Source organism: Bubalus bubalis, chromosome 5, assembly GCF_019923935.1.
Source record: "Bubalus bubalis isolate 160015118507 breed Murrah chromosome 5, NDDB_SH_1, whole genome shotgun sequence".
Lineage (NCBI taxonomy): Eukaryota > Metazoa > Chordata > Mammalia > Artiodactyla > Bovidae > Bubalus > Bubalus bubalis.
Window position 1 is genome coordinate 17,136,284 of NC_059161.1, and position 25,768 is coordinate 17,162,051.

General features: G+C 44.1%; 1 protein-coding gene across 4 annotated transcripts in view; it reads right to left on the minus strand.

Moving 5' to 3' along the window:
• Window positions 1–24,748, minus strand: part of NPL (N-acetylneuraminate pyruvate lyase) — a 39,011-nt gene extending 14,263 nt beyond the window's left edge. For 2 of the 4 annotated variants that reach the window (XR_006641074.1, XR_006641073.1), the window contains exons 1-6: window positions 24,353–24,748; window positions 19,728–19,811; window positions 13,468–13,541; window positions 11,984–12,071; window positions 8,224–8,281; window positions 461–536 (exon numbers count right to left, since the gene is read on the minus strand). Coding sequence is in view for 2 of the 4 variants with exons in the window: in XM_006048627.4 (XP_006048689.1) it covers window positions 461–536; window positions 8,224–8,281; window positions 11,984–12,071; window positions 13,468–13,541; window positions 19,728–19,795 (364 nt within the window). In the remaining 2 variants the exon portion in view is untranslated. Of the gene's footprint in view, window positions 1–460; window positions 537–8,223; window positions 8,282–11,983; window positions 12,072–13,467; window positions 13,542–19,727; window positions 19,812–21,424; window positions 21,452–24,352 lie in introns of those variants that run through there. The other 2 variants (XM_006048627.4, XM_044942749.2) reach the window with 2 other exon arrangements.
• Window positions 24,749–25,768: the final 1,020 nt, after the last annotated feature.

A 25,768-nucleotide genomic window follows, 5' to 3' on the forward strand; every position in this document is an offset into this window, starting at 1 on the left:
GCAATGGGTATTTCTGTGAAATCTTTTTTCCAGTTCATCACTTACTCACTTGAATAGTATATGTAGTCTCAAAATGCCCATCACTTATATTCCTTTTTTTTTTTTTTTGGAGAAAAATGGTCTCACGCTTTGCCATGTAACTCTGACTCTACACAACTGATTGGACAAGAAGTGGACACCTGACCCAAACACAGGCACCTGTAGGTTGACCCCGGGCTTGGTGAATGACCTAATCAGATTACTTGGCAAAAGAGCCAAAGTCCTTTAATGGAGTCTTTTCTCCTGTGGATGCATGAAGTCTGAAAATTCCGAACTACTATGCCACGGCGGTCTCATACTGTGAGACTCTTCACGGCAGTTCATAGGACTCTACTTCCATGAGTTAAATACAAGCATTTGGAACGACGGCATAAAGAAATGGAACATGTGTGGCACTGTGTGTTTAGACCTATCTACCTACCTTTGTTCCATGGCTTGAGAAAGAAAGGTGCGATGACAGCGATGCCGTCGGCTCCTATTTCTGCTGCATGTTGGGCCTTTAAAAGAAGAAAGACCACTGGTCACAGTTCCAGTGTGGGTGAGTGTGGGGGTTTCTCCACACCAACAAGCAATTCTCAAACACCAGCTGGGTTTCCTACAATTCAAGTCAACTCTGACACTGTCTATCTGGAGATGGAGTCAGCTTCCACGAGTTAAGGGCTCAGTCCCATAAGACCAGCCTCCTGTGCTTAGTTGCTCATTCAGGACCAACCCTTTGTGATCCCATGAACTGTAGCCCGCCAGCCACCTCTGTCCACGGGGATTCTCCAGGCAAGAATACCACCCTCACGTCAAATGCCATGTTATCCTGTGCTTACGGGCTGTAGATTGGAGGTGTCAATGACCCCGTCTAAGGATCAAATAATTTGCTAAGGTGGCTTATAGAACTCAGAGAAATGACTGACTGAGGAGACCACTGTCTACTTTATATATATATATAAAGTAGGATATGACTCAGGAACAGCCAGATCAAAGAGTTGCATAGGGCACAAAACTTCCACATCGTCTTCCAGTGCACGTCTCCCACATCCTCCCCAAATCTCTACATGTTCACCAAACTAGAAATCCATCCTTTGGTGTGTTTAATGAGGTTTTACTACATACGCATTATTGGTTATATCATTGGCCATTGGTGACTGGTTCAAATTCCAGCCCCTTTCCCTCCCTGCAGGGAGAGAGCTGAGAATGAAAATTCCAACCCCTTAATTCACTTGCTTGGTGTTCTTGGCAACCAGCTCCCAACCTTAAGTGCTTTCCAAAAATCACCTCATTAACATAACAAGAGACATTTTTATTGTTCTTATCTCTGGGAATTCCAAGGGTTTTAGGGGCTCTGTGCCAGAAATGGGACAAAACCCAAATATATAAGATCTTATGGAAAAAAACAAACGCTTTTTCGTCCAATTCAATCTATTTCTTGTTATAAATCACAATATCACAACTATCCTAAGAGATTTATTATATTCACCTCTAACTTAGATACTAGAGGTTAACAACAGACTTTTCAAATTTGCCAGCTGATGTACCACTAGAGCGGGAAATTAGCCATATTTAATAATGTCATTACCAGGAAAATCCCAGGTTGCAAAGTAGAGACCTTTGGAGGAGGTGAGCTGTGTTATTTAACTTGAACCTTCCGAGGCTTTGTCACTACAAAAAAAAACTTGCTATGGAGACATGAGCAGTTTGTTTTGATAAACTGTAACTGTTCATGATAGAGAAACTTGCAAATGTCATTGCTCTTCCAGTGTTCAGCCCGTTGGATAATACCGACTTTCCTCTCCAAAGATACAATAGTCACATTTCAAAATTTATATTACAGATTGGAAATGTTAGGGACAGAGTAAAAGGGACAAAGCAGGTGATTAAATAGTTAATGCCACTAGTGGATTATAAGTAGACAAAAAATGGGAGACCTCTGTAAGTTAATGATTACTCCAGAAAGCAGGTTTGCTTGTCCACAAAACCAAGCATGCTTGCTTTGCAGCAGAAGCATGAGACATGACCCAAACAATAAAACAATTGCAACAGTAGGAAAGAGCTGGACACAACTGAGCGACTGAATAACAACAATCATAAGACCTATGCCGTGCCCAGAGAGCTCAGTTGTTAGGACACACTCTTTGCACCCATGAAAAACAATAATTTGTGTACCTAGCTTGACCATGAAGGGATAAGAAAACTCCCCTGCCCAACCTGAAGGAGGAACTGATGTTAGAAGCATGATGTCTATTCAAGAAAGACAAAGAAGGTCTTCTACCCCTCCCCACTTCTCTTCTGATTATAAAACTATAGCCTGGTAATCTCTCGCCCACTCTCTTGTGTAAGCCTCACAAGCATCCTATTCGAATAAATCACTTCTTAGCTATCATTTTGCCTCTTGCGGAAATCTTTCTGCACTGAGACATAAAGGACTGGAGTTCTTCAGAGTACCCTTCATGCTGTCCTGAAATGCCACAATGGTTTCAGCAAGGCAGTTGAGAAAGTTTGAGTAGAAAGATAATACACATCACAGAAGATAGAGTGCTACTCTTCTGATGTTTTCTCACATTATCTCATCAAAAATGAACAGTTCTTCCCACTGAGCCCTCATAACTTTTTTTGTATGTATTTCAAGTAGAGTACCTAAGCCTACCACATTGTAAGATAGTTGCATATGGTTACTGGTCTCCAACTAGAGTTAATTCCCTGAGGGTAGGATGTCAGATCTTATTGACTCTTGTGTTCAGATCAGTCATGGTGCTGAACACATAGCAAGTACCCAGTAGATGTGTGAAACACGCCCCATTACCTAAAAGGGGCATCACATTAACTATGGATATCTGTATCTAATAGATGTGATTAACTTTCTGCGGAAATAAAGCAGAAGAGTCAAAAAGAGACTGGAATACAGTCTAAAGACCAGTCAAGGACATTGGACAGAATTTTATTAATAAAAGATTGAAATGAGATATATTTGAATCATTCAGTACACTGTTTAGGACAAGAGTAGTAGGGTAACCTTAGCTGAAAGGAAGGACAAAAACCACTTCATAGATAGTTGAATGGCAGGGCCCATTCAGGCATCATCCAATGGAGACTTATGTCTAAGCAGATGCCAATATTACTGTCTCTTTGGCAAGATTATCCCACGGCAGGGGATTAATCTTTATGCTAAGATTATCTTTATATTATTCTAGTATTGAGTCCAATGAACAACATTGGCTCTCATGTCATGATATGACAATATTTTAAAATTTACGAGACCCAGGTTCGGTCCCTGGGTTGGGAAGATCCCCTGGAAAAGAGAATGGCCACTCACTCCAGTGTTCTTGCCTGGAGAATCTCATGGACAGAGGAGCCTGGTGGGCTACAGTCCATGGGGTCTCAAAGAGTCAGACATGACTAAGCAACTAACACCTCTTCCATCGGAGAAAACGGCAATTGAAAAGAGAAGGGGGAGAAAAAAGATTTCCTCCAATACACTACCTTAATTGAAAGACGGACTGTAGGAACAACAAATCAAAAAGAATAAATTAAGTTTTCAAGTTCAGATTCTAGGCTTACTAAGCAATCATTTAGTAATGCCTTCACTTGTGGGTTGCCTAAGAGTGTTGAATTGCAGTTTTGCAAGTATACAGTATGCATCCCATTTCTAAATTCAATTAATTGGCATTTCTCCAACAGTCCAATGGTTAAGACTCTGGGCTTCCACTGTAGGGGGCACGAGTTCAAGATCCCAAATACCACATCAGAGCCAAAATAAATAAATAGACAAATAAAACTTAATTAATTCATTCAAATAACAGGAAATAGAATCAAACAAGGGCTTCCCAGGTGGCGCTGGTGGTAAAGAATCCACCTGTCAATGCAGGAGACGCAGGAGACATGGGTTGGATCCCTGGGCCAGGAAGATCCCCTGAAGGAGGGCCCGGCAACCCACTCAAGTATTTTTGCCTGGAGAATCCCATGGACAGGGGAGTCTGGCAGGCTACAGTCCACGGAGTCGCAAAGAGTCAGACACAACTGAAGCGATTTTGAATTCATGCTGCTGCTGCTGCTGCTAAGTTGCTTCAGTCATGTCCGACTCTGTGCAACCCCATGGACGGCAGCCCACCAGGCTCCCCCATCCCTGGGATTCTCCAGGCAAGAACACTGGAGTGGGTTGCCATTTTCTTCTCGATCAAACAAAACCCACAAGAAGAGGCTGGAGTTAGATCGGGTCATTGTGCTCCCTGGAATTAAAGCATCAAAGTTACGTGGACAAAGAATGTCTCTGCCATTTCAGTAAACAGTGTTTGGGCCAAACTGCCATCAGCTGCTGCAGCCACCAGGTCAGTGTGCCCTGAGGAGAACTCAGGATGGAGAAAAACATGCATATCAAAGGAACGGTTTCGATAAGCCTACATGCACTTTCCCATACAAAGAAAAGCACTAAAATAATTAACTTGAAATGTATTTTTGTGATAAGCTATAGTCTTTTGGGAGAAGGCAATGGCACCTGACTCCAGTACTTTTGCCTAGAAAATCCCATGGACGGAGGAGCCTGGTAGGCTGCAGTCCATGGGGTCGCTAGAGTCGGACACGACTGAGCGACTTCACTTTAACGCATCGGAGAAGGAAATGGCAACCCACTCCAGTGTTTTTGCCTGGAGAATCCCAGGGACGGGGAAGCCTGATGGGCTGCCGTCTATGGGGTCACACAGAGTCAGACACAACCGAAGCGACTTAGCAGTAGCATAATCTTTTGATGTTCAACTACATGGTTTATTTTTGTTTTTTTCAGCCAGAAACTCCTACACATGCAGGTTCTTCTCTTGCCTCTTTGGAACAGTCCCTCAGAGCTAGCTGAGTGGCTGTACCCCAGGCCCGAGTCCTCAGTTAAGGACGCTGATTAAAATATAATTCTTGCCTTTTAGACTGCACATGTTTTTCAGTCCACAGTTAACTGACAGCAGTCCAGTCTACGATACCTCTGGGCTTTCTTTACTTACCCCATTCACAAAGGCTTCAAAATCACCACACCATTTACTTTTCTGCTAGCAACTTTTAACTCCTTCCTCCCTCGCCACAGTTTTACTCCACCTAACCTGCTCACCTCTAAACCCAGAGCAATGTAACTCTCTGCATTCTTGTTCCTATGTTCTAATTGAAGAGTGCACCTAGAAGAAAATTTCCACAGCTGTGTTGAGTGGTGATGGGACAAACTGAAGATGTACAACTTTAGTTGGTTTTTAGCACCACTAGGGCAATGCTTTTCAAAAAATTTAATTACTTTAAATTTATTTTTCAAAATTGTGACTTAGAAAAACGCAACACTGGGAATTCACTGGTGGCCTGATGGTTAGGATTCCAGGATTTCATTGCTATGGCCTGCATTCAATCTCTGGTCGGGGAACTAAGATTATATAAGCTGCACAGTGAGGTTTAAAAAAAAATCTTAACTATTTTTAAGTGTACAGTTCAGTTCTGCTAAATATATTCACATTGTTGAGAAACAGATCTATAGAACTTATTCATCCTGCAAATCTGAAACTTGTGGAAGGAGTTGTCAATAGGAACTTTATTTTGTACTTGAGGGCTCCATCCTGTTAAACTGTGAACTGTGCTGACCCTGCTGACAATAACAAAAAAAAGCAGCAGCAGCAGCTATCTGTTGAGAAAGGCATCTTGGGATAATGTGCAGAAATGTGCCTTTACTGATAATAAGTAAGATACACTTGTTTAGTCGCTCAGTCGTGTCCAACTATTTATGACCTCATGGACTGCAGCACAGCAGGCTTCCCCGTCCTTCACTATCTCCTGGAGTTTGCTCAGACTTATCTCCATTCGAGTCGATGATGGCATTCAATCATCTCATCCTCTGTCACCCCTTTCTCCTCCTGTCTTCAATTTTCCCCAGCATCAGGGTCTTTTCCAATGAATTGGCTTTTTGCATTGGGTGGCTAAAGAGTTGGAGCTTCAGCTTTAATAACAGTCCTTCCAATGAACATTCAGGGTTGATTTCCTTTAGGATTGACTGGTTTGATCTCCTTGCAGTCCAAGGGACTCTCAAGAGTCTTCTCCAGCACCACAGTTCGAAAGCATCAATTCTTCAGCACTCAGCCTTCTTTATGGTCCAACTCTCACATCCATACATGACTACTGGAAAAACCACAGCTTTGACTAGACGGACCTTTGTCTGCAAAGTGATGTCTCTGCTTTTTAGTATGCTGTCTAGGTGTGTAATAGCTTTTCTTCCAAGAAGCAAGCATCTTTTAATTTCCTGGTTGCACGTCACAGTCTGCAGTGATTTTAGAGCCCAAGAAAATACAGTCTATCACTGTTTCTATTTTTCCCTATTTATTTGCCATGAAGTGATGGGACTGGATGCCATGATCCTAGTTTTTTGAATATTGAGTTTTAAGTCAGCTTTTTCACGCTCTTCTTTTACCTTCATCAAGAGGCTCTTTAGTTTCTCTTTGCTTTCTGCCCTTAGGGTGGTATCATCTGCATATCTGAGACACACTTGACCAGTTAATAAATTGTAACCGAAAAAAAAAAAAAAAGAAGATACAGACCTCCCAATCAGAGCTCTTGGCAAATAACTTATGGAAACTAAGTGTACTTCTCTGTTTTCCTTTAAAAACTCCTGCCTTTTGGTTCCCAGAGGGGCACTGTTCTGGTGGCTGCTGGAATCTGTGCTCCCTGAATTGTAATTCTAAGACCCTAAATAACCATGAATTTGTTTTCTATTGTCTGTGAGTTTGTTTCTGTTTGGTAAAGAAGTTCACTTGGGTATCATTTTTTTTTAGATTCCACATATAAATTTGACGTACTTCACTTAGTATGATATTCTCTAGGTCCATCCATGCTGGGTTAACAGATACATACTACTTCCCACAAAATAGATAAGCAACAAGGACTACTGTGTGGCAGAGGGGACTTGTAACAATCAGTATCTTGTAATAATCTATACTGAAAAAGAATCTGAATAGATATTCTTTATATTTATATACACATCTGATCCAATTTGCAAAATAGAAAACACAGCTGCATCACTTGACGTTTATAGTGACGCAGACAGGCTGCACGGCTGCAGTTTGTGCTTGTTTGACAGTCAGCTAACACCTAAGTAACCTCAATCTCAAGACTACTAAGTTCTACCAAGGTCTATTTGAAATTAATCCAATCAGGGATTTAAGTAAATGTCCAGGGAATAAAATTTAAGGTTCAACCAAACGATAGAATTCTGAAGGTAATAACTGCTTCATCTAGATGTGTGTGTATGTGCGTGTGTGTCTATCTCTGTATGTGTGTATATATAAAACTGCATCACTTTGCTGTATACCAGAAACTACCACAACACTGTAAATCAACTATACTTCTATTTAAAACAAGATCTCAAATAAATGTATTTCTTTGTTTTATAGCCTGCTGCTTTTTCTCAGACAACAAACTCTATTCCCATTAAACGACTCTTCTTTCCCCCTCCCACTAGTCCCCAGTAACCACCATTCTAATTTCTGTTTACGTGGATTTGACTACTTTGGGTACCTTATAACATAAGAGGAACAATATAGTATTTGTCCTTTAGTGACTGGGTACTTCACTTAGCACAATGTCCTCAAGGAGGTTCACCCATACTGCAGCATGTGACAAGATGGATTTGCTTCAATATTGAGTAACATTCCATTGTATGTATATACTATATGCCACCTTTTCTTTATCCATTCATCCATCCATGGGCATCTAGGTTGCTTCGACCTCATGAACAGTGCTGCTATAAACACAGGTGGGGGCAAGCTTCTTCTGTTTAAACTTTCTCTTCCATTCTCCAGGCATTCATTCTCAGTTTTTACCACTTCTCATGTCTGAACACTCACTCCATCTCCTTTAGGCCCAGCAGATGGTCTTGCCTTTTACTTCCCAGAGAAAACTGAGGTTGGCTCAAGTTAAGTTCCTTACCTGCAAGCCAGATAGCTCCATACCCATGCTTACTTTGCCCAATAGAACAGGTGCCTCTGTCTCCTATTTGACGCTCTCCTACAGCAGTTATCACCTGCGCTGCTCTCTTCATAGCTCCGTGCTGGCTTCCCTGAGGTCCTAGACCTTACATGCACCAGCATAGCATCCAATATTTAGCAAAAGTGATACTGACTTTAACTCCAGCATAAAGATGGAGGTCCCTCAACTGGTCTCTCCCAGATGGACCCACATACATACCAGTTCTTGTGACTCCTTCAAGCTCAAGGCTCCCACATGAATTACTATCTGATCCAACCTGCAAAAGAGAAAACTCTGTTGCATCACTTGAAGTTTACAAAGGGCTGTGCTATTCTGGTTTGTGCTGGTTTACCAGTTAGCTAATATCTGGCTAATCTCACTCCTAAGACTAGTGAATTCTACTGTGGTCTACTTAAAATTAACCTGATCAGGGATTTTTTAAAAAGTCCAGGGAATACAACTGAAGATCCAACCAAGCAATAGACTGATGTTGAAGCTAAAACTCCAATACTTCGGCCACCTGATGTGAAGAGCTGACTCATTTGAAAAGACCCTGATGCTGGGAAAGATTCAAGGCGGGAGGAGAAGGGGACGACAGAAGATGAGATGGTTGGATAGCATCACTGACTCAATGGACATGAGTTTAAGTAAACTCCGGAAGTTGGTGATGGACAGGGAGGCCTGGCGTGCTGCAGTCCATGGGGCCACAAAGAGTCAGACACGACTGAGCAACTGAACTGAACTGAAGCAATAGAATTTTGAAAGTAGTAACAGATTAATCAACACTTGAGGACTTGTTTTGACTATGCCTTGTTAGAGATTCTGCATTTGATGGTGACGGTATACATGCAGATAGGTGTAAAACTGAGATATTTTGGGTTGGAGATAAAAATAAAGAGGTTCCTTAAGGCAAACATCCAGGAATCAGTCCTATAAGAAACGAACTTGCTGTGAAAAGTTTTTTCCTATCTTGAAAGTCCTCAGGATTTGGCCATGAAAAAGGTTTTCTCTGAGACCCAGGTGTTCATCTTTGGATGTGTGCCACAGGGTCCCTGGGGAAGAAGCTACACTTAGACTGGTCCTCTGTGGGTAGGATCAGTAAGACTCAGCTGTAATTCAGTCACGCTGGTGAGTCTTTCAGGGACTCTGAATGACACACGTGCCACTCTCACGGGATGGAGACATGTCATTCCCATTGAGGCCTGAGCACTGAGCCCTCCCGTCATCCTTGACTTGTGCTGTCTTAGGTAAAATGGGATCTCACTGGGAAGTCCTGTGATTTGTAAAGGTCTGCATTTGTAAAGGATAACAGAAGATTTCTGAAAGGAGAAAAGGTGGCTGGCTTTTTACCCTCACCAGCAGCTTTACCGCATGACTCCCTTAAACCTTTTACTACCCCATCTCCTGGTTTAGGGTAAAACAATCATGCATTTCCTTCTCTCCACCAGGCTGCTGACTCTGTGGCTTTAGTACAAACTTGCAGTTTCTCAATTCAGGAGGAAAAGACTCCCCAAAGTTTTCTAGCTGCCATGACTTATTTCGTTTTCTAAGTCCCCGCAGAGGCTGCTCCAGGTCTTGACTTTTCACCTCAAGCTCTAAATTCTACCCCACAACCCCTTTTTCTTGGCAGGTGTCCTTGGTCCTCACTTCCAAGGCACCAAAGATAAAGGCAGTCTGCACAGACTCCCTTTCCCTCCTCCTCACCTCTGTGCTTAGCTGTGTCCCCTTTTGTGTGCTCCTCCCAGCTTCTTACCTGTCTCCTAGAGCTACTCTACCTACATTTGGTTTTATTTCAAGCCCTGCCGAGATCTTCCATCAAAGGTGTCGGTTCTCCACTCTATCTCTTCTCCAATGGCACTGTCCTTTCAGCATGGAAATATGTTTAAGACTTTCCTACTCTGAGAGAAATAAACTACCCTTTTTTTATTCTTGGTTCCTCCTCTCTAATCCATTATACCCTTTCTTCTTCCCTTCATCCCAGCACATTTTTAAAAATAAGTATTTTTAAAATTTATTTCTCTGTGCTGGGTCTTAGTCGCAGTCTGTGCAATCTAGTTTCCAGACTGGGGATGGAACCTGGGCCCCTGCATTGGGAGTTCAGAGTCTTAGCCACTGGACCACCAGGGAAGTCCCCACCTGCAAAGGTTTTTCTGAGTGTGAGAATAAACTACCCTTACTGGTCCCCCTTCCAGGTGTCTGCTGCATTCTACCCCCTCTGCAGCTGCTTCTGTGACAATAACCGGATGGGCTCTGCTCTCTCTGAGGTCACTGGTTATTTCCTGCCTTCTCAATCCTCCATTCTGCCGACTCTCACAGCATCTAACAGTTATTATAACAAATGTTATAATGGACACAGCACCCACGACAAATAATTACAGTGAATTCTTATATAATCCTTAGCACTGTGTCAGGCACTTCTTGGACCCTCACCACCACCTTATAGGATGGGTACTATTAACATTCCAGGCTGATAGAGCACAGGGCATTTAAGACCAGCCTGAGCTCACAGACCTACCGAGAGGCAGAGCCAGCAGCCGACTCAGGCAGTCTGGCCTTCAAGCCCTGCTCTTAATTCCCATGTTCTCTGGACGCTCTACAAGACCTTGCTTCCTGCAGTGACAGGACTCTCTCCTAATCTCCCTCCAACCCTTCTGAGTGTTTTCTGTCTGGGCCCACTTGACTATCCCCCCGTTTCTGGTGCCTTGCTTTTCTGACCATGCTGGGAGGCACATGGGATCTTAGTTCCCTGACCAGGGATCGAAGCTGCACCCCTGGCAATAGAAGCACAGCTTCCTGAACTGCTGGAACACTAGGGAATTCCCTCTGGTGCTTTTCTTAATGTTTACCCTTAGCCTTCCTGTTTTCTCACTCCACCCACGGTCTTTAATTGTTTGGGGCCCAGGATCGGACTGAAAATTAGCTGAAAACTGACAGAAAATGCCTATGTGGACATTCAAATTTGGCGTACAATTTCAGAGTGCCCAAAGTGCTCCAAGGGCTTCTCAGGTGGTGCTAGTGTTAAAGAACCCGCCTGCCAATCCAGGAGATATAAGAGACTCGGATTTGACCCCTGGGTCAGGAATATCCCCTGGAGGAGGGCACAGCAACCCACTTCAGTATTCTTGCCTGGAGAATCCCACGGACAGAGGAGCCTGGCGGGCCATGGTCCATAGAGTTGCAGAGTCGGACACAACCGAAGCGACTTAGCGCACATGCAAGGTGCTCTAAAGCCATTTAAGGATTGGAGACTTACCTCCAATCTAAGGCATCATCAATCACTCCCTCCTCTGATCCCTCTTTACACTATTTATCAGAAGGATCAGTGTTAGTTCTCATGGTCTGACATCTCCACTGGATGGTAAGCAACCTGAGGGCAGAGAGCCTGTTTTATACCCCCAGTGCCAGCACAGCGCATAACACACAAAGTAACAGACAACGAATCAAACTTGGTTCATTGCGCCTATTGAATCGATGCAGTTCTATTGGTTTCACTGGGCACGACTGAGTGTTATGACAAAAATCCATCATTGCATTGAAGTTTAGAGGACACAGAAAGCTCCCTAAGACTATGAGAGGAAGCACCACAGACAGCACGCAGAGTCATGTTGCAGAGACAAGATGTGATGGAAGCAGCAGGACCCACCCTGAGACGGGAAGGATGCTGAGCAGCTCAGCAGAAGGGCCAGCAGCCAACCACCAGGGCCCTCGGCCCCTCATCCAAGGACAGGGAACCCACCCCCAGCAAGGGACTGGCCTGGTGAACAGACCAGAGGCAGTTTCTGGTTACCCGATGGGATCTCTGAGAGCCGGGAGTGTCTTGCTGCCCTTCCACATGGAAATGAAGGGCGCTCCTCTCTCCACAAGCTGACTTTGGGCCAGACTTGTGGCCAGAAGGCAGGAATGCTCTGTCATCTGAGATAGAGCTGTGGTCTCTGCCGCCCTGGCAGATAAGGGTGTTTATCTCGATGGAACCACTCACTTGTTCCTCCCCTTTGTCACCCACTCCTCCGCGACCCGGCAGCGCTCCGAGATGCTCAGGGACAGGCCTTCTCCCGTCGTGCCGTTCACTGTTCCAAACAGAGAGTCGGTCAGGGGACCAGCTGATACCTGTCATTCCTCCGGCACCAACGCTGGCAGCGCAGGGGCAGAAACCCCTGCTCAAGAGGAAGGGACACGGAGACACACCGAGGAGAGTCTGGAGCCGGTGGTGTGATGCCATGTTTCCATTCTTCACTTCAGACCCAGTCTTTTGTTCATCTTCATCTTATCAAAAGGACCAGGAAGGTTAGGCATGACTTGTAATTACAAATCTGTCCTTGTTTTCAGGAATAGAGAGTAAGTATTTTAAATGGAGACAGAGATGACTGCTCAGGTTTCAGGCAAGTCTCCGAACATACCAGGCAAGTTCTCTATTTGGGTTTAATGAATGGCAGGAAAACCAATACCACCCAGTACTGGGATGTCCCAGTGGTCCTAAGTGGCGTTTACTGATGAAGACAATGGTGGGGACTGCAGATCTAAAACGACCTCTGTCTATAGACCTGGGTCCTTGGACTCTTTAATCAATGGAAATTGGTAAGAGGCCAGATAAGAATTTCAGGCAAGGCTTTATGGCCGCTCCTGATGCAGCCGGAGGGAGGGAGAAGCAGAAACAGGCACCCTTGCTCGCTCCTCAGAGTGGCAAGCCGGTCCTTAAAGGGGGTCACAAGAGGGCGGGTCCGTGGGTTGGGCAGGAGGCATAGGTGGTCTGCCCACTCCCTCGGTGTGCTATGTGCGGGGATCGTGTACAACACCCTGCTTTTGCTCCCAGCACCTCAAAAGTGGCCGCTGGCTCGTGGCCTTTTTGTATCTTATTGCTCATCATTTGCCCCCGTTGCACATGTGCATAGCGATTTTTAGTCCCTTATAGTCTCTTTATGGGAGAAGGCAATGGCACCCCACTCCAGTACTCTTGCCTGGAAAATCCCATGGATGGGGGAGCCTGGTAGGCTGCAGTCCATGGGGTCGCTAAGAGTCGGATACGACTGAGCGACTTCACTTTCACGTTCCACTTTCATGCATTGGAGAAGGAAATGGCAACCCACTCCAGTGTTCTTGCCTGGAGAATCCCATGGACAGAGAAGCCTGGTAGGCTGCAGTCCATGGGGTTGCACAGAGTCGGACACGACTGAAGCGACTTAGCAGCAGCAGCAGCAGTCTCTTTATAGTCTGTTGCTCTAGGTGCAAATGCTCTGGTAAAGGGTCCCAGTTCCTGGCCGATTTCAAGCACACTACCAAATTAGATAATCTCCTGATCATCTTTTAGGCCTAAAATTGATGAACCTAAAAATTCACAAATCTTACACTGCTTAGCCAGGCTCAACCATAACCTATAACACAATAACACTGTGACCTCCAGGCTAGTAATCTGCTTTCCAAGGACTGAGCTCAAGATATGTAGAGAAATCCCTAAAGATGACTTACCAAAGACATTCTTCACTCCCTGTTCTTCTACAAGATAGTCCACATACCGACCAATGACTGAAAAGTTGATTTCTCTGAAAAACACAAAAAAATCGGAAAAGAATGTGCATTTATTCTTTTCTAGATTATTCAATCCATGTTATTGTTTAGTTGCTAAGTGGAGCCCGACTCTTTTTGCGACCCCATGGACTGTATCCCGTCAGGCTCCTCTGTTCATGGAATTTCCCAGGCAAGAATACTGGAGTGGGTTGCCATTTCCTCCTCCAGGGGGTTTTCCTGATGCAAGGATCCAAACTGCATCTCCTGCATTGGCAGGCAGATTCTTAACAGCTGAGCCACTGCTCTGTCTCGTTAATCGTTATTCAAATCCACCCAACCACACTGAAATTCTTACCCTGCTCTGAATTATGCCTGGGTTTTTTTCTTCTCTACTCAGCCACACGTGCCTCAATTATGTGAGCAAAACCTTATTAGCTATCCACAAAGGTTTTACATTTAAACTTCGTCACAAGTAATATTTAAAAAATAATTACTTAATTATCTTTGGCCCTTTTGGGGAAGAGTGATGGGCTGGGGTGTGGTTAAATGAGAACTTAACATTTTCCGTGTGGCCAGAAGCAATCATTTCTTAGGAAGTAAGAAAATCCAATCTTAGTAATTGAAGAATTTTCGCACTTAATATTTAAGACAACAGAGGAAGGCGTAAAGCCATTTATATGTGTTAAACTGAAGGGGAGTAACAGTTGGAAAGGAACTTTGCCATCAGTTTGTCTTTCAAAGTGTCATTTGCAGGACAGCGGTATCAGTATCTGGGGATATTGGCTGGAAATGATGAGTCCCAGGCCACACACAGTTCTCCTGGTCAGAATCTGCACTGTAACAAGATCTGCAGATGATCTGGATGCGCTTTTCAGTTTGAAAAGTACTGACCTTGTAAAGATCTGATACTTCAGGCAATAAGGCTCTTTTCCTTAAAATCATAATGAGTTTGAAAATCTAGAAACTGACAGATCAGATAAAGTGGCCTGTTCTCAATCAAAATATAGGTGGCGAGGATGGAGAATGAAAACAAAGGAAAACAGTGGGGCAAGGGTGTGTTAAATGTTGCAGAATGCATGGTTGACAAGAAAACTAAGTATTGATATGAGTTGGCTAGCACTTTTGCATTTTTGTCAGTGGGGCCAGAGAATACTAATTTAATTTTAACCTTATTAACATTCTTTTCGTCTTATTATTCCTTAAAAAAAAACAAAAAGAAACCAAAATATCTGAGGCATATAGAAAACATAGACATCAAAGGGTATTTGTCAAAGGAAACAGAACAACAGAGATGAAAACAAAGAATGCCTAGGCAACCGCTGCCCACAATATGCAAGAGGCAACCAGTCCAAGGTGCCACATGGGCAAAGGCCCGCTTTAGTGTAGTTGAAAGGCCCACAAGGGGAGCAGGAGCTTTCCATAATGCCTCATGTCCCAGCATCGTTAACACTGCCCCTCCCTGCCCACTTGCTCAAATGTCAAATCCTGGCCTCTCAGTCCCACTGAGCAAGACTCTAAGATGGGGGAGTGGGCTGCCTAAACAATTCATCTCAGGACCCTCGTTTAGGTCAGCTTGACCTGCTCAACTTCTCGAAGTCTCTCTGCTTCAGACATTTGTGACCACTCGGAACCACACCTTTACAACACACTCGCCCCTTGCTGCTTCCGTTGGCTCTTCCCCACCTGGAGCAAGCCCTGAGATGCAGGAACCATCAGCAGGGGCTTTGTCTGTGTGGCTCTGGTTTTGACCGATGATGTCCACCTACTCATGCAAGCAACCAGGAGACACCTCTGGCAGGTCCCAGGGACTTTCCAATCACGGACTGGAGACCGGAAATAAAGTCTCTGGACAATAGTTTATGCTGGCGTCACGGATTCAGACATAGTGGCTCCTGCAGACTTTCACTGAAGTCTCAACATCTCCCCAGTTCCACCCTGGCCACATACTCACACACCGAGAGCAGGCTTGGCCTTTTCACCAAGGAGGAGCCTCTAGAGTTCCAGGTGACTGAGGCCTGGTAGGTACTGTACTCACTTTAATATGCTTTCTTTTGGTTTAATCTAATGTTTTCCTGGGCTTCCCTGGTGGCTCAGATGGTAAAGATCTGCCTTCAATGCAGGATACCCAGGTTCGATCCTTGGGTCCAGAAGATCCCTTGGAGAAGGGAATGGCAACCCACTCCAGTATTCTTGCCTGGAGAATCCCATGAACACAGGAGCCTGGTGGGCTACAGTCCATGGGGTCACGAAGAGTCAAACATGACAGAGTGACTAACACTTTCACTCTAACACTATTCCGTGTATACTTCAGCTTTCAGAATCAGATGGAAGCTACTCATCCTTTTTGCCAAAATAACTACTCGGTTACTTAAAAACTCCTTTGGGAGAGGAGCATGCAGGGGCTATAACGACCCCACCCTGCCAGAGGCGGAAAGTGTCCTATTCTGGAAATCTGGGTCACTCAGTCTCCCGCAACAGTTACAAAGACGACAGTCTACACAAATCCATCTCCAGCGGGCCGGGCCCTTTGACTGGCTGGGTAACAGGTTTGTTGTTACTACAGCGTGTTGTAAAAATTCTCATGAGGAAGTCCAGGGCCTTCGAGGGAGAAAACACAACTTTTTTCCAGACATTTTGGCCAATCTGAAATGGACTCTCTGTTCTAATGACTGTGAACTTGCCCAGTGGAAAAAGTGACTTCTTGAAACAACTAAGGAAAACAAAAGTCCTTCACTCTAATGTAGAAAAAGACACGAATTGGGCTGGGTAGAGATTGACCTTCCTTTCCAATTAGGCATTAATCTGTAGGATCTCAGTTTCATCAACTGCACAAATAGACATAACAGCTCTGAGTTGCTAGGAAGATTTAAGTGGAATATGTCTGTTAAAATGCCCCACATGAAGGCTAACACATAGTGTTCAGCCAATCAATGTCAGCTTCCTCTCCTCATGAAATTACAGCTAACTAAATTTACCATATGCTGTGTGAAATGCTGAAGATTCAAAGATAAATAAGATATATGCTCAGTCCCTATGCAGTGTCTGGTACCCAATAAATATCTATATATAAGGGTAGGCAGCTCAAAGCCTGTTGGGTGACTTCCCTGGTTAGTCCAGTGGCTAAGACTCCAGGCTCCAAATGAAGGGAGTCCAGGTTCGATCCCTGGTCAGGGAACTAGATCCCACATGCTTCAATTAAGACCTGGCACAGCCAGATTGAAGAAAAAAAAAATCTGTTGGTAGAAACACACATGTAACAAACAGCTATTATAATAATTATCATAAACAAATAATTGTGATATAATATGAAAGGGTAGGCACAGGGTGCTATAAGACCACAGAGGAAGGACTCTATAACTCTTTTTAGGGAAACTGGGGAAGAATAACCAGGGGATGGTTTTAATGGATGAATAGACAAGTTCAAATGGAGCAGGGAAAGGAGAGGATGGTGGTAGAAAAAGGCAGAGGATACAAAATGTGTAAAGGCACAGAGAAGAAAGGGGATGAGGTGTTTTGGGGAAAAGAAATGTAGGAGGAAAGGTAGACTATAAAGGACTTTCTATGTCATCCCAGGTTCTGGGCTTCCACCTTCAGACCAGTTCATGCCAGACTTCAGTGTGCTAAAGAATCACTGGGGGACACTGCTAAAATACAGGTTCTAGTTCAGTGGTATGAGGTAGCACCTGAGATACTGCATTTCTAGCAAGTTCCTATGTGATGTTGGAGCTAATGGTCCATGGACCATGCAAGTAGCAAGGCTTAGACAAAACGGAATTCAGAAAGATTCTTAGAGAGTAAATCTAATTTGTTTTTGTTGTTCACTCGCCAAGTCGTGTCCAACTCTGTGACCTCATGGACTGCGGCACACCAGGCCTCCCTGTCCCTCACCATCTCCTGGAATTTGCCCAAGTTCATGTCCATCAAATGATTATATTTATGAGGAAACTCTTTAGACTACAGTGTGGAGGATGCCCTGCAGTTGCAGGTACTCAGAAATTCCTAATGGAGATCACCACACTATCTCTAATAACCTAACACCAGAGAACTGTGGACTCTCAGCATTTGAATGGCCTTAGAGATTATGTGGTTGAATTCTGTCTCCTTACAAAATACGAGAGAACTTTTACAAGGTGAATAGAGCTCCCCTGCATCAGATAGCTAGTGGTGTCAGAGCTGGGGGTTAGGAACCCAGATATTCTAACTAAAATCTATTTAACCATGTTTTTTTCCTGCCAATTTCCTCACTTTGGGACATCAACTTATGTCCAGAGTTGAATCACTAGAATTATGAAGAAAAAAGAATCTTCAGCCATTCTGAATTATGGAGGACATGGTTTACTCTAAGAGCCAGGTTAGGAAAACTCCTATCTTGGTAGGTCACTGGGCAGAATTTCTAGGTGTTAGATTCTGTGTAGCTCTTCTTTCTGTCCTGTCTCTTAGAAAATATGTCAGAAAAACAGATTCTCTTGTGGGCAAGTAGGTTAATATCTACCTGCTCTTGGTGGTGCTCCAAACCTGCTTCATAGCTATAGGAATGTTTAGATGGAGCAGAAAGATGGAGAGAAAAGGGAACTGACAAAACTTTCATGCCTACTATGTACCATGTACTTACACACATTTTGATTTAATTTAAATTCTTACAAGGCCCTTATAAAAACACATTTTTATTTCACACTTCAGGAAAGTGAGGGTCATAGAAGAGCAAATAATTCATGAAAAAAGAGGAAATAGTGAATGGAGGCAACAGGGCTAGAAGTATTTGGGAAACAGAAGGATCCAGAAAAGCAGAGTCATTTTAGTTATCTCTAATATGTGTGGGTCCTGGTGTCCCAGGAAAACAGCAGGATAGAGCAAAAACACAGATACTCAGAGGGTTCCAGATGAACAAGCAGGACTTTGAAGAAAGCCACTTCTAGGCTAAGAGGGATCTGATTAAAAAGGTTAAAGTAGCACCAACCAGATACAGTGTTCTGAGCTTGCAAACAGGATCTTACTCCATAACAGGAAGTTAAGTCCTGTCTGCTCATGCAATCACATGACTGCTGTTTTATCTGCCCAACAAGTAGCTGACACATTGAGAAAGAGCTGACTTCAGTCTTTCTTAGCGCTTGTGGAAATGGAGAGGCAACAGGAAAAAAAAAAGTGCTATTAACCATGCCATCTCAGCAAGAATTTTACTTAGACCTAGTAAAGATGTGATTTTTTGAGAATCTTAGAAGTTAAAATGTTTGAACTCCAATGACCTAAGGGAAAACTGTGATACAGCCAACTCTGAATTAAGAACAGTAAAAGTCATAAGAAATGTCATCCACTTTAAAGGGATAGGGTTAAGGTTTGTAAAAATTCAGTAACAGAAGATCAAAAACATGTCTTATTTAAAGGCTTATAGAATACGTCATCTTTCATTTATCCCTTATGCCACAATAGCAATTCAAACTAATTAACCTAAGCACATGCTGACCCTATGCTAAACACTATTACATGGATTATCTCATTTTAATACTCATAACTCCATAATGTAGGTATAGTTGCAAGTAAATAGAGGAAGAAAGGAGAAGCTTTTCTTCTAACATGTCAAAAACAGATCCAGAAGGTAGACAATTCCCCATTGTGTTAATGGTAATGTTCAGGGAGGATTTATATATTGCTCATGGATGCCCGGGGCACATGACCACTCTGCTTGTACCACCATACTATTCATCTGGAAAATGCTTGCTTGGGTAACAATTTCTCAGCAATCATCTGTTATTACCTCCCTTTTGCAAGCTCCCCATCATTTAACCAATATTGAAATGAGTCTGTAAAACATGCATTAAGGGGGCCATCTGGCAGAAACCTTCCCCGCCTTCTTCAGGGTAGGACATTTCATCACGTCCATGAACAGTCTAGACCCAGCTTCTAGAGGCCAGAGCTTGATATCAAATCCTGCTAAAATGAGATTTTCCTCACCCAACTCCACTGGTCTTATTTGGGATGGGCAGGGCTCTGATGAAATCCAAGCAGAATTTTGCTTTGTGGGGCTACAGACACCAGGAGGAAGGTGAGCTGCCATATATTATCTCATCTCCCTCTGCACTGCCTGTGATACAGAGACCTCTTCTCTGATCTGGGGTCAGAGACGCTGTAGGGGTGGAAGCTGAAGAGTGCAAGCCACCGCTACTATGGAGACCTTTTGATCATTATGGTGGAGGGAGATCCCTTTAGTCCCAGACCATAGTTACCCATGCTCGGTCATCGGCGTGATGGTCGCAGCAACAAGACCTTGGAGCTTCTTCTTTGGGGAGGCCATCGAGTTGCTTAAATGTCTGGAAAACATATAATGTCCTTCCTGTCTTCAAGAAATGTCAATTAATGATAAAACTCTGGGGCAAAGTCCATTCCTACACAGTTTAGAACTGTGAAAAATGCTTACAAGTGTACAAACACAGAGCAAACAAGAGGAATGTAAAATGTGAGAGCTTTACACTATAAAGGAGGAAACTATATTTTAAAGACAGGAGACAGGGAGACAAGAGAGTAATGTTCTAGGACAATACCGTTGGAAAGGACTCCTGGCTTATCTATACAGATGACCAAGGCAGTTTGAAACCTCAGAGAGCAGGGATGAAAAACAGCAGAAGGAAGAATATGAACCAAATTCAGCAAGGTCAAAGACATTACTCAAGTTGAAATATGGTCAGAAGAAAAGGGACAGTCTTATGTCTTTTCCTAACTTCATATGGTTGAACAAGAATCTCCCCTTAGACCAGTATTTAAGCCTTAAAAGGCTTCAGTGTGAGCTACATAATTATCTTTAGATTTACCTAACTATCCTTTCATATTCTAGTTTTAATCAGTTTTTCCCTGTTTCCCTGGCTTTAGGAAATCACATCACAAATACTACATTCACCTCTTCCCCACCAGACCAAGCTCCCCCAGCACAGGAAATAGATTTCATTTGTCTTTGCTTTCCCTGAACTGAGTGTTCTGTTGGACACCTTGTGTTCAATTAAAAAGTGATGGATATGTAAGTGATTGGGCTTCCCTGGTGGTTCAGATGGTAAAGAGTCTGCCTGCAGTGCAGGAGACCCGGGTTCAATCCCTGGGTCAGGAAGATCCCCTGGAGAAGGCAGTGGCAACCCACTCCAGTATTCTTGCCTGGAAAATCACATGGATGGAGGAGCCTGGTAGGCTACAGTCCATGGGGTCGCAAAGAGTCAGACACAACTGAGTGACTTCACTTTCTTCTTTCTATGTGAGTGATTGAATGAGGTATCCAGATTGTAGCTGGATGATGACTCCCACAGAGATCTCTGCTGAGACAATGAACCTAGCAAACACTCATTTGGGGTAAAAGGATCCCTCACCACCTGGCAGAGAATGTACCTGCTCATAACCAGCATAAAAAAGCTAAGAAGTTGCCCAAAACAGGCAATGAGAGGCATGAAGCATCCTGGTTAAAAGCCTAGATTCCACAGGAGGCTACCTGCTTCATCTCCCACCTCTGCCATTTAACTAGTTATAGAAGCACTATTAATTTTTGAGCTGGAGGACATGAAAATTTGAAGCCACACATGCAAAGTCTAACAACTGAAGAAGAAAATAAAACATAATCAGACAGTATTGGGTGGCAATTTTACGAAAGATGTTTGGCTTGGTGAAAAGTTAGTGATGTCTATAATTAACAAGAGAGAGTATATTATAGTTCTGAGGTCACTTTTAAAAACCCAATGCCAGACTCCCTGGTGGTGCAACGGGTAAGAATCCACCTGCCAACACAGGGGACATAGGTTCGATCCCTGGTCCACGAAGATTCCACGTGCTGCAAAACAACTAAGCCTGTGTACATCCACTGAGCCTGTGCTCTACAGCCCAAAAGCTACAACTAGAGCCTTTGCTTTGCAACAAGAGAAGCCACTGCAATGAGAAGATTGCATACCTGCAAGGAAGAGTAGCTTCCCCTTGCTCACCACAACTAGAGAAAGTCCACGCACAGCAACAAAGACCTAGAGCACCAAAAAAAAGAAAACAAAAAACCACCAATGCCCACTATGCTTAAATTTGACCCACATAAGGTAATATTATGGACTATCCTATTGTGTTCATTTTTTATAACTGTTAATCTCATCTCCCCAGATAGCATAAACTTCCAGAGTATAGAGATCACTTCTACTTTTTCTGTATCCCCCAAGATCCTGGCTCAAGTGAGCTCTTGAAGCTAGAAACAGGCCAGAACAAGGACAAAAACATGAAAGGGTACAGGTGGCAAAACGTATTGTTTTTGTGGCTGGCCAATGATGATGCCTCTCCTCACAGACAGATACCTCCCTGGTGAGCTCTGCTCCTGAAATTAAGCCCAAAGCCTTCCAGTAGTTTTGCTCTGTACTGAAGGGCAATAAAGGGGGACCTTACCAGATACAAAGGATACTAGGATTTCTCTGACTTCTCCCAGTTTGAAGATGACACTAAATCCTGTTGGAAGTTTTGAAAGAGAAATGTAATCACCTGGCCCATGGGGAAAATGCAAGGCCAAGAACACAGGACCCTGTCTACCCCAAAGGAAGGTCTGAGCGCCAAATGAGGCTGACGCTGTGTCCACTGCACACCGTCAACTGCACGCATCCTCCTCCTGCACGCATCTCAACTCAGGAGAGCCCAAAGCAAACCTGCCATCTGATCATCTAAACAACGTCTTCGTTTGCTCCTTACAGTAGTGGGGTTAGAGCTCTAGGTCTGGAGTCAGACTTCCTGCATCCACATCCTGGCTCTACCACTTACCAGCTGGGTGACCTCAGGACAACTATTTAACCTCTCTGTGCTTCAGGTTCCCCTTCTGTAAGCGGGGATAACAGTAATCACTTTTCATAGGGGTGCTGAGAGAATTATACGAATTGATTCTTGTAAAGTGATTAACAGTGCCAGGCTGCCAGGCACATAGTAAGTACAGGTTCAGCCCCCTCCGTGAAGTCTTGCCTGCTGACTATAGGAGACAATAGGCCTCATTCCTTTATCAGCACCGTTTCCTGTCATCTCAGCTCCATTGGTACCACCTCCCAAACACTGGCTACTCTTTTCTATTCAGGGACTAAGTCATTTCCTTTCCATCTGTTATCGTCTTTCCCTGCAACCCTTCCCGCTCCGCTTACTGTCCCTCTCATAACTTACACATCGTTAATTACCTCTTATCTAGACCAATGGGCACAACTCCATACTAAAGGGGCTCAAGAAGGTTCAAGAGATAAAAGTTCAGAGAGCTGGGTTCCATATCAAGTCTCCTAGAGGCTGTACACTCTAGATTTCCATATTCTTGTGCTTTTAGCTGCATTTATTTCATATTTAGGGCAGTTACAAGGATATTCTTAGGATGGTCAAAAGCCTGGACTGGCAAGATAGAAAGACTTATCTATCTATGTCTCAAATTAAGTGCACTTAAATACAGCTTGCTTCGTTAAAACATATGGGGCTTGGGATAAGAGTTGGGAATCACTGTCCTAACCCCAACTCTCTTCTTCAACACAGGCAGGCTACCAGACCAACCTAGTAGCTCAGACATTTCTGATCTTGATTTTGCCCTGCTCAGAAAATACTAATTAACATCTTCCCGGCTTCCGCGGGACAAATACCCAATTTCCTGGTCTATTGTCTGTAGAGATCTCTCCACACCCAAAGTGCACCAGTCCAACTGGTCCCTGGTGCTCTGCAGCAACCTACCTCATCCTGGCCTGCCTGTTCTCCCACCCAGAATGGCAGTATCTCCCATTTCAGCCCCTTCAGTATAACCAACTTTTGGAACTCACCTTAAATATGAGAGGACACTCTCTGATCCCCTAAATGAAAATAATTTCTTACTCTTTAGGATTCCCTCAAACATTTGCTTTTCATTAAAAACTACATCAGAGATAGGTAGTTCTGGCTCTTCTTTTCCAGTGTAAGCCATCAGGGGGCAAGAACGGTTCAAAAATCTATCTTTGTGCGGAGCAATACACTAAATAAACCAGCAATTTGCTGGCTTTGGAAACTGTGAAAATGCTTCAGGAAGTGAAGTGAAGTGAAAGTTGCTCAGTCGTGTCTGACTCTTTGCGATCCCATGGACCATACAGTCCATGGAATTCTCCAGGCCAGAAATACTGGAGTGGGTCCCTACTCCAGGGGACCTTCCCAACCCAGCCATCGAACCCAGGTCTCCTGCATTGCAGGAGGATTCTTTACCAGCTGAGTCACAAGGGAAAATAAATGAGTAAAGTTTGCTGGATTTGTAAACTGTAAAACTGCTTCAGGATGAGATGGAGTTAAAAAAAAAAAAAATCACAACCATGGTAACTGAGAATGATCCATGTTTTGTAAATAGGAATATTAAGAATATCATTACTTAAACACTTATTATTCTCGAAATCTTAACACGTCTATCCACAGACAAGAATCCTTAATGCAAAGAATTCAAGCTGCCTAAGTCAAGCTCTCTTAAAAGAACAAAGTTAAAAAAAATCGCTGGGGGAGGAAGAGGAAGATGCAGTTCTAGGCGTGGAGAATCACTCCAAAGACAGAAACACTTGGAAAGATAAAAACAGAAATAGAGAAACTAAACACACAAAAATGCAGAAATACAGCTTCCCATCAAATGAAGGGACTGTATCACACTTAATCCCTAAACTCTCTTCTCCCCAGCGGCTGACTGATTATTTTTAAAAAAAGGATCCTTGAGGCCCGGCTCTGCGGTCTGGACAGAACCTAGCGGAGCGGTTCCCTCTTCCAGTCCGTCCGGACACTCTCCCCGGGCCGAGAGGGTGTCGCGTTCACACTCCCCCAGGCTCCATTTCCCAGCTCCCCGGCCCTAACCTTTGCGTCCGGCCGTCACGGTCTCACCCACCCCCGAGTCCACTGCCCGGCGCCCCTCTGCGCTCATTCCCCGTTTGTCGGTCTCTATGCGTCCGTCAGTCGGTGCGTCCGTCCACGCCGCCCGGGCGCGCTCACCCAGCCGCCGCGAGGCCGCCTGTGCCGCTGCGCTCCGGCTCCCAAGCGCGTTCTTTATCTCGGCAGCCGCGCACCACGTGCCCGCCCCGCCCGGCCCGGGAGCTGCAGTTCCGCCCGCGCCGCCCGCAGCCCAAGGCCGGGCGCACAGGTGGAGTTCCCTCTTCCCGGGGTGTCCCCGCCAGCGCCGGGGTCTGGCTGCGCACAGGGGCGCAGCTCCGGCTCCCCAGCAGTTGTGAGCATCGGAACTTGCCCCTGGGTTCTCCGAGCGCGCGCTCATCCCGTCCGGCCGGCACCTCCCCTCAGGTGCAGCCACACCTATCTTTTTCTCCTGCTGGGCCGGTCCTTCCGCTTCTGGGCTCCTTTCTGTGTTAACCTGCCTTCTGCCCGAGGCCCTGCAACAACGGATTTGGAAATTCGGGCTGCTGTTCTAGAAGCGTGCGGAGAACACTGCCTGCCCCTTGGGGATTCCCTGATCTTGCAGCTTCAGCTGCTGCCCCAACTCAGCAGGTTCTCCTGTTAGAAAGAGATACACCTAGAGATTGTTATCATACTGAGTGAAGTGAGTCAGAAAAACAAATATCATATGATGTTGCGTGTAAGTAGAATCTAAAGAAATGGTAAAATGAACTAATTTGTGAAACAGAGATAGAATCAGGTATAGAACACAAACTTGCCGGTTACCAGGAGGGAAAGGGGGGAGTGGTAAAATGGGAGATTGGGATTGACACATACACATACACACTACTATATATAAAATAAATAACTAATATGGACCTACTGTATAACACAGGGAACTCTATTCAGTACTCTGTAATTACCTAAATGGGAAAGGAATCTTAAAAAAAAAAATATATATGTACAGGTATAACTGATTCACTGAAACTAACGCAACGTTGTGAATCACTATATTCCAGTTTTTAAAAAGAGATGAACGGATATTAAAAGCGGATTTGTTACTAATGCAACAGCTTTTCTGGCTTATTCTGGAGAACAATTGAAAGAATTTTGAAAGGAAAAAGTATTTTTAACCAAAATATCTCCACTTGTAGAAATGTCAAGAGTTTATTTTCTAATACCAAGTGCTGTGTTAATAAATCAGAAACACAACCATAAGCAACTCCCTGAGCTTTCTCTTGCTGATGTAAATTAACCTCAGTTTTCCATAAAAGGCAATGGGCAGTGCTTATTTCATTTAGAAAAAATGAATTTCCTGAAGTGCTTTCTAGTTTGCAAAGTGCTTTTAAATCCATTAGGATAGGTCTTTCATTGCACGTTGCACCAGAAATTAATTCATTCCATTCAGTTCAGTCCC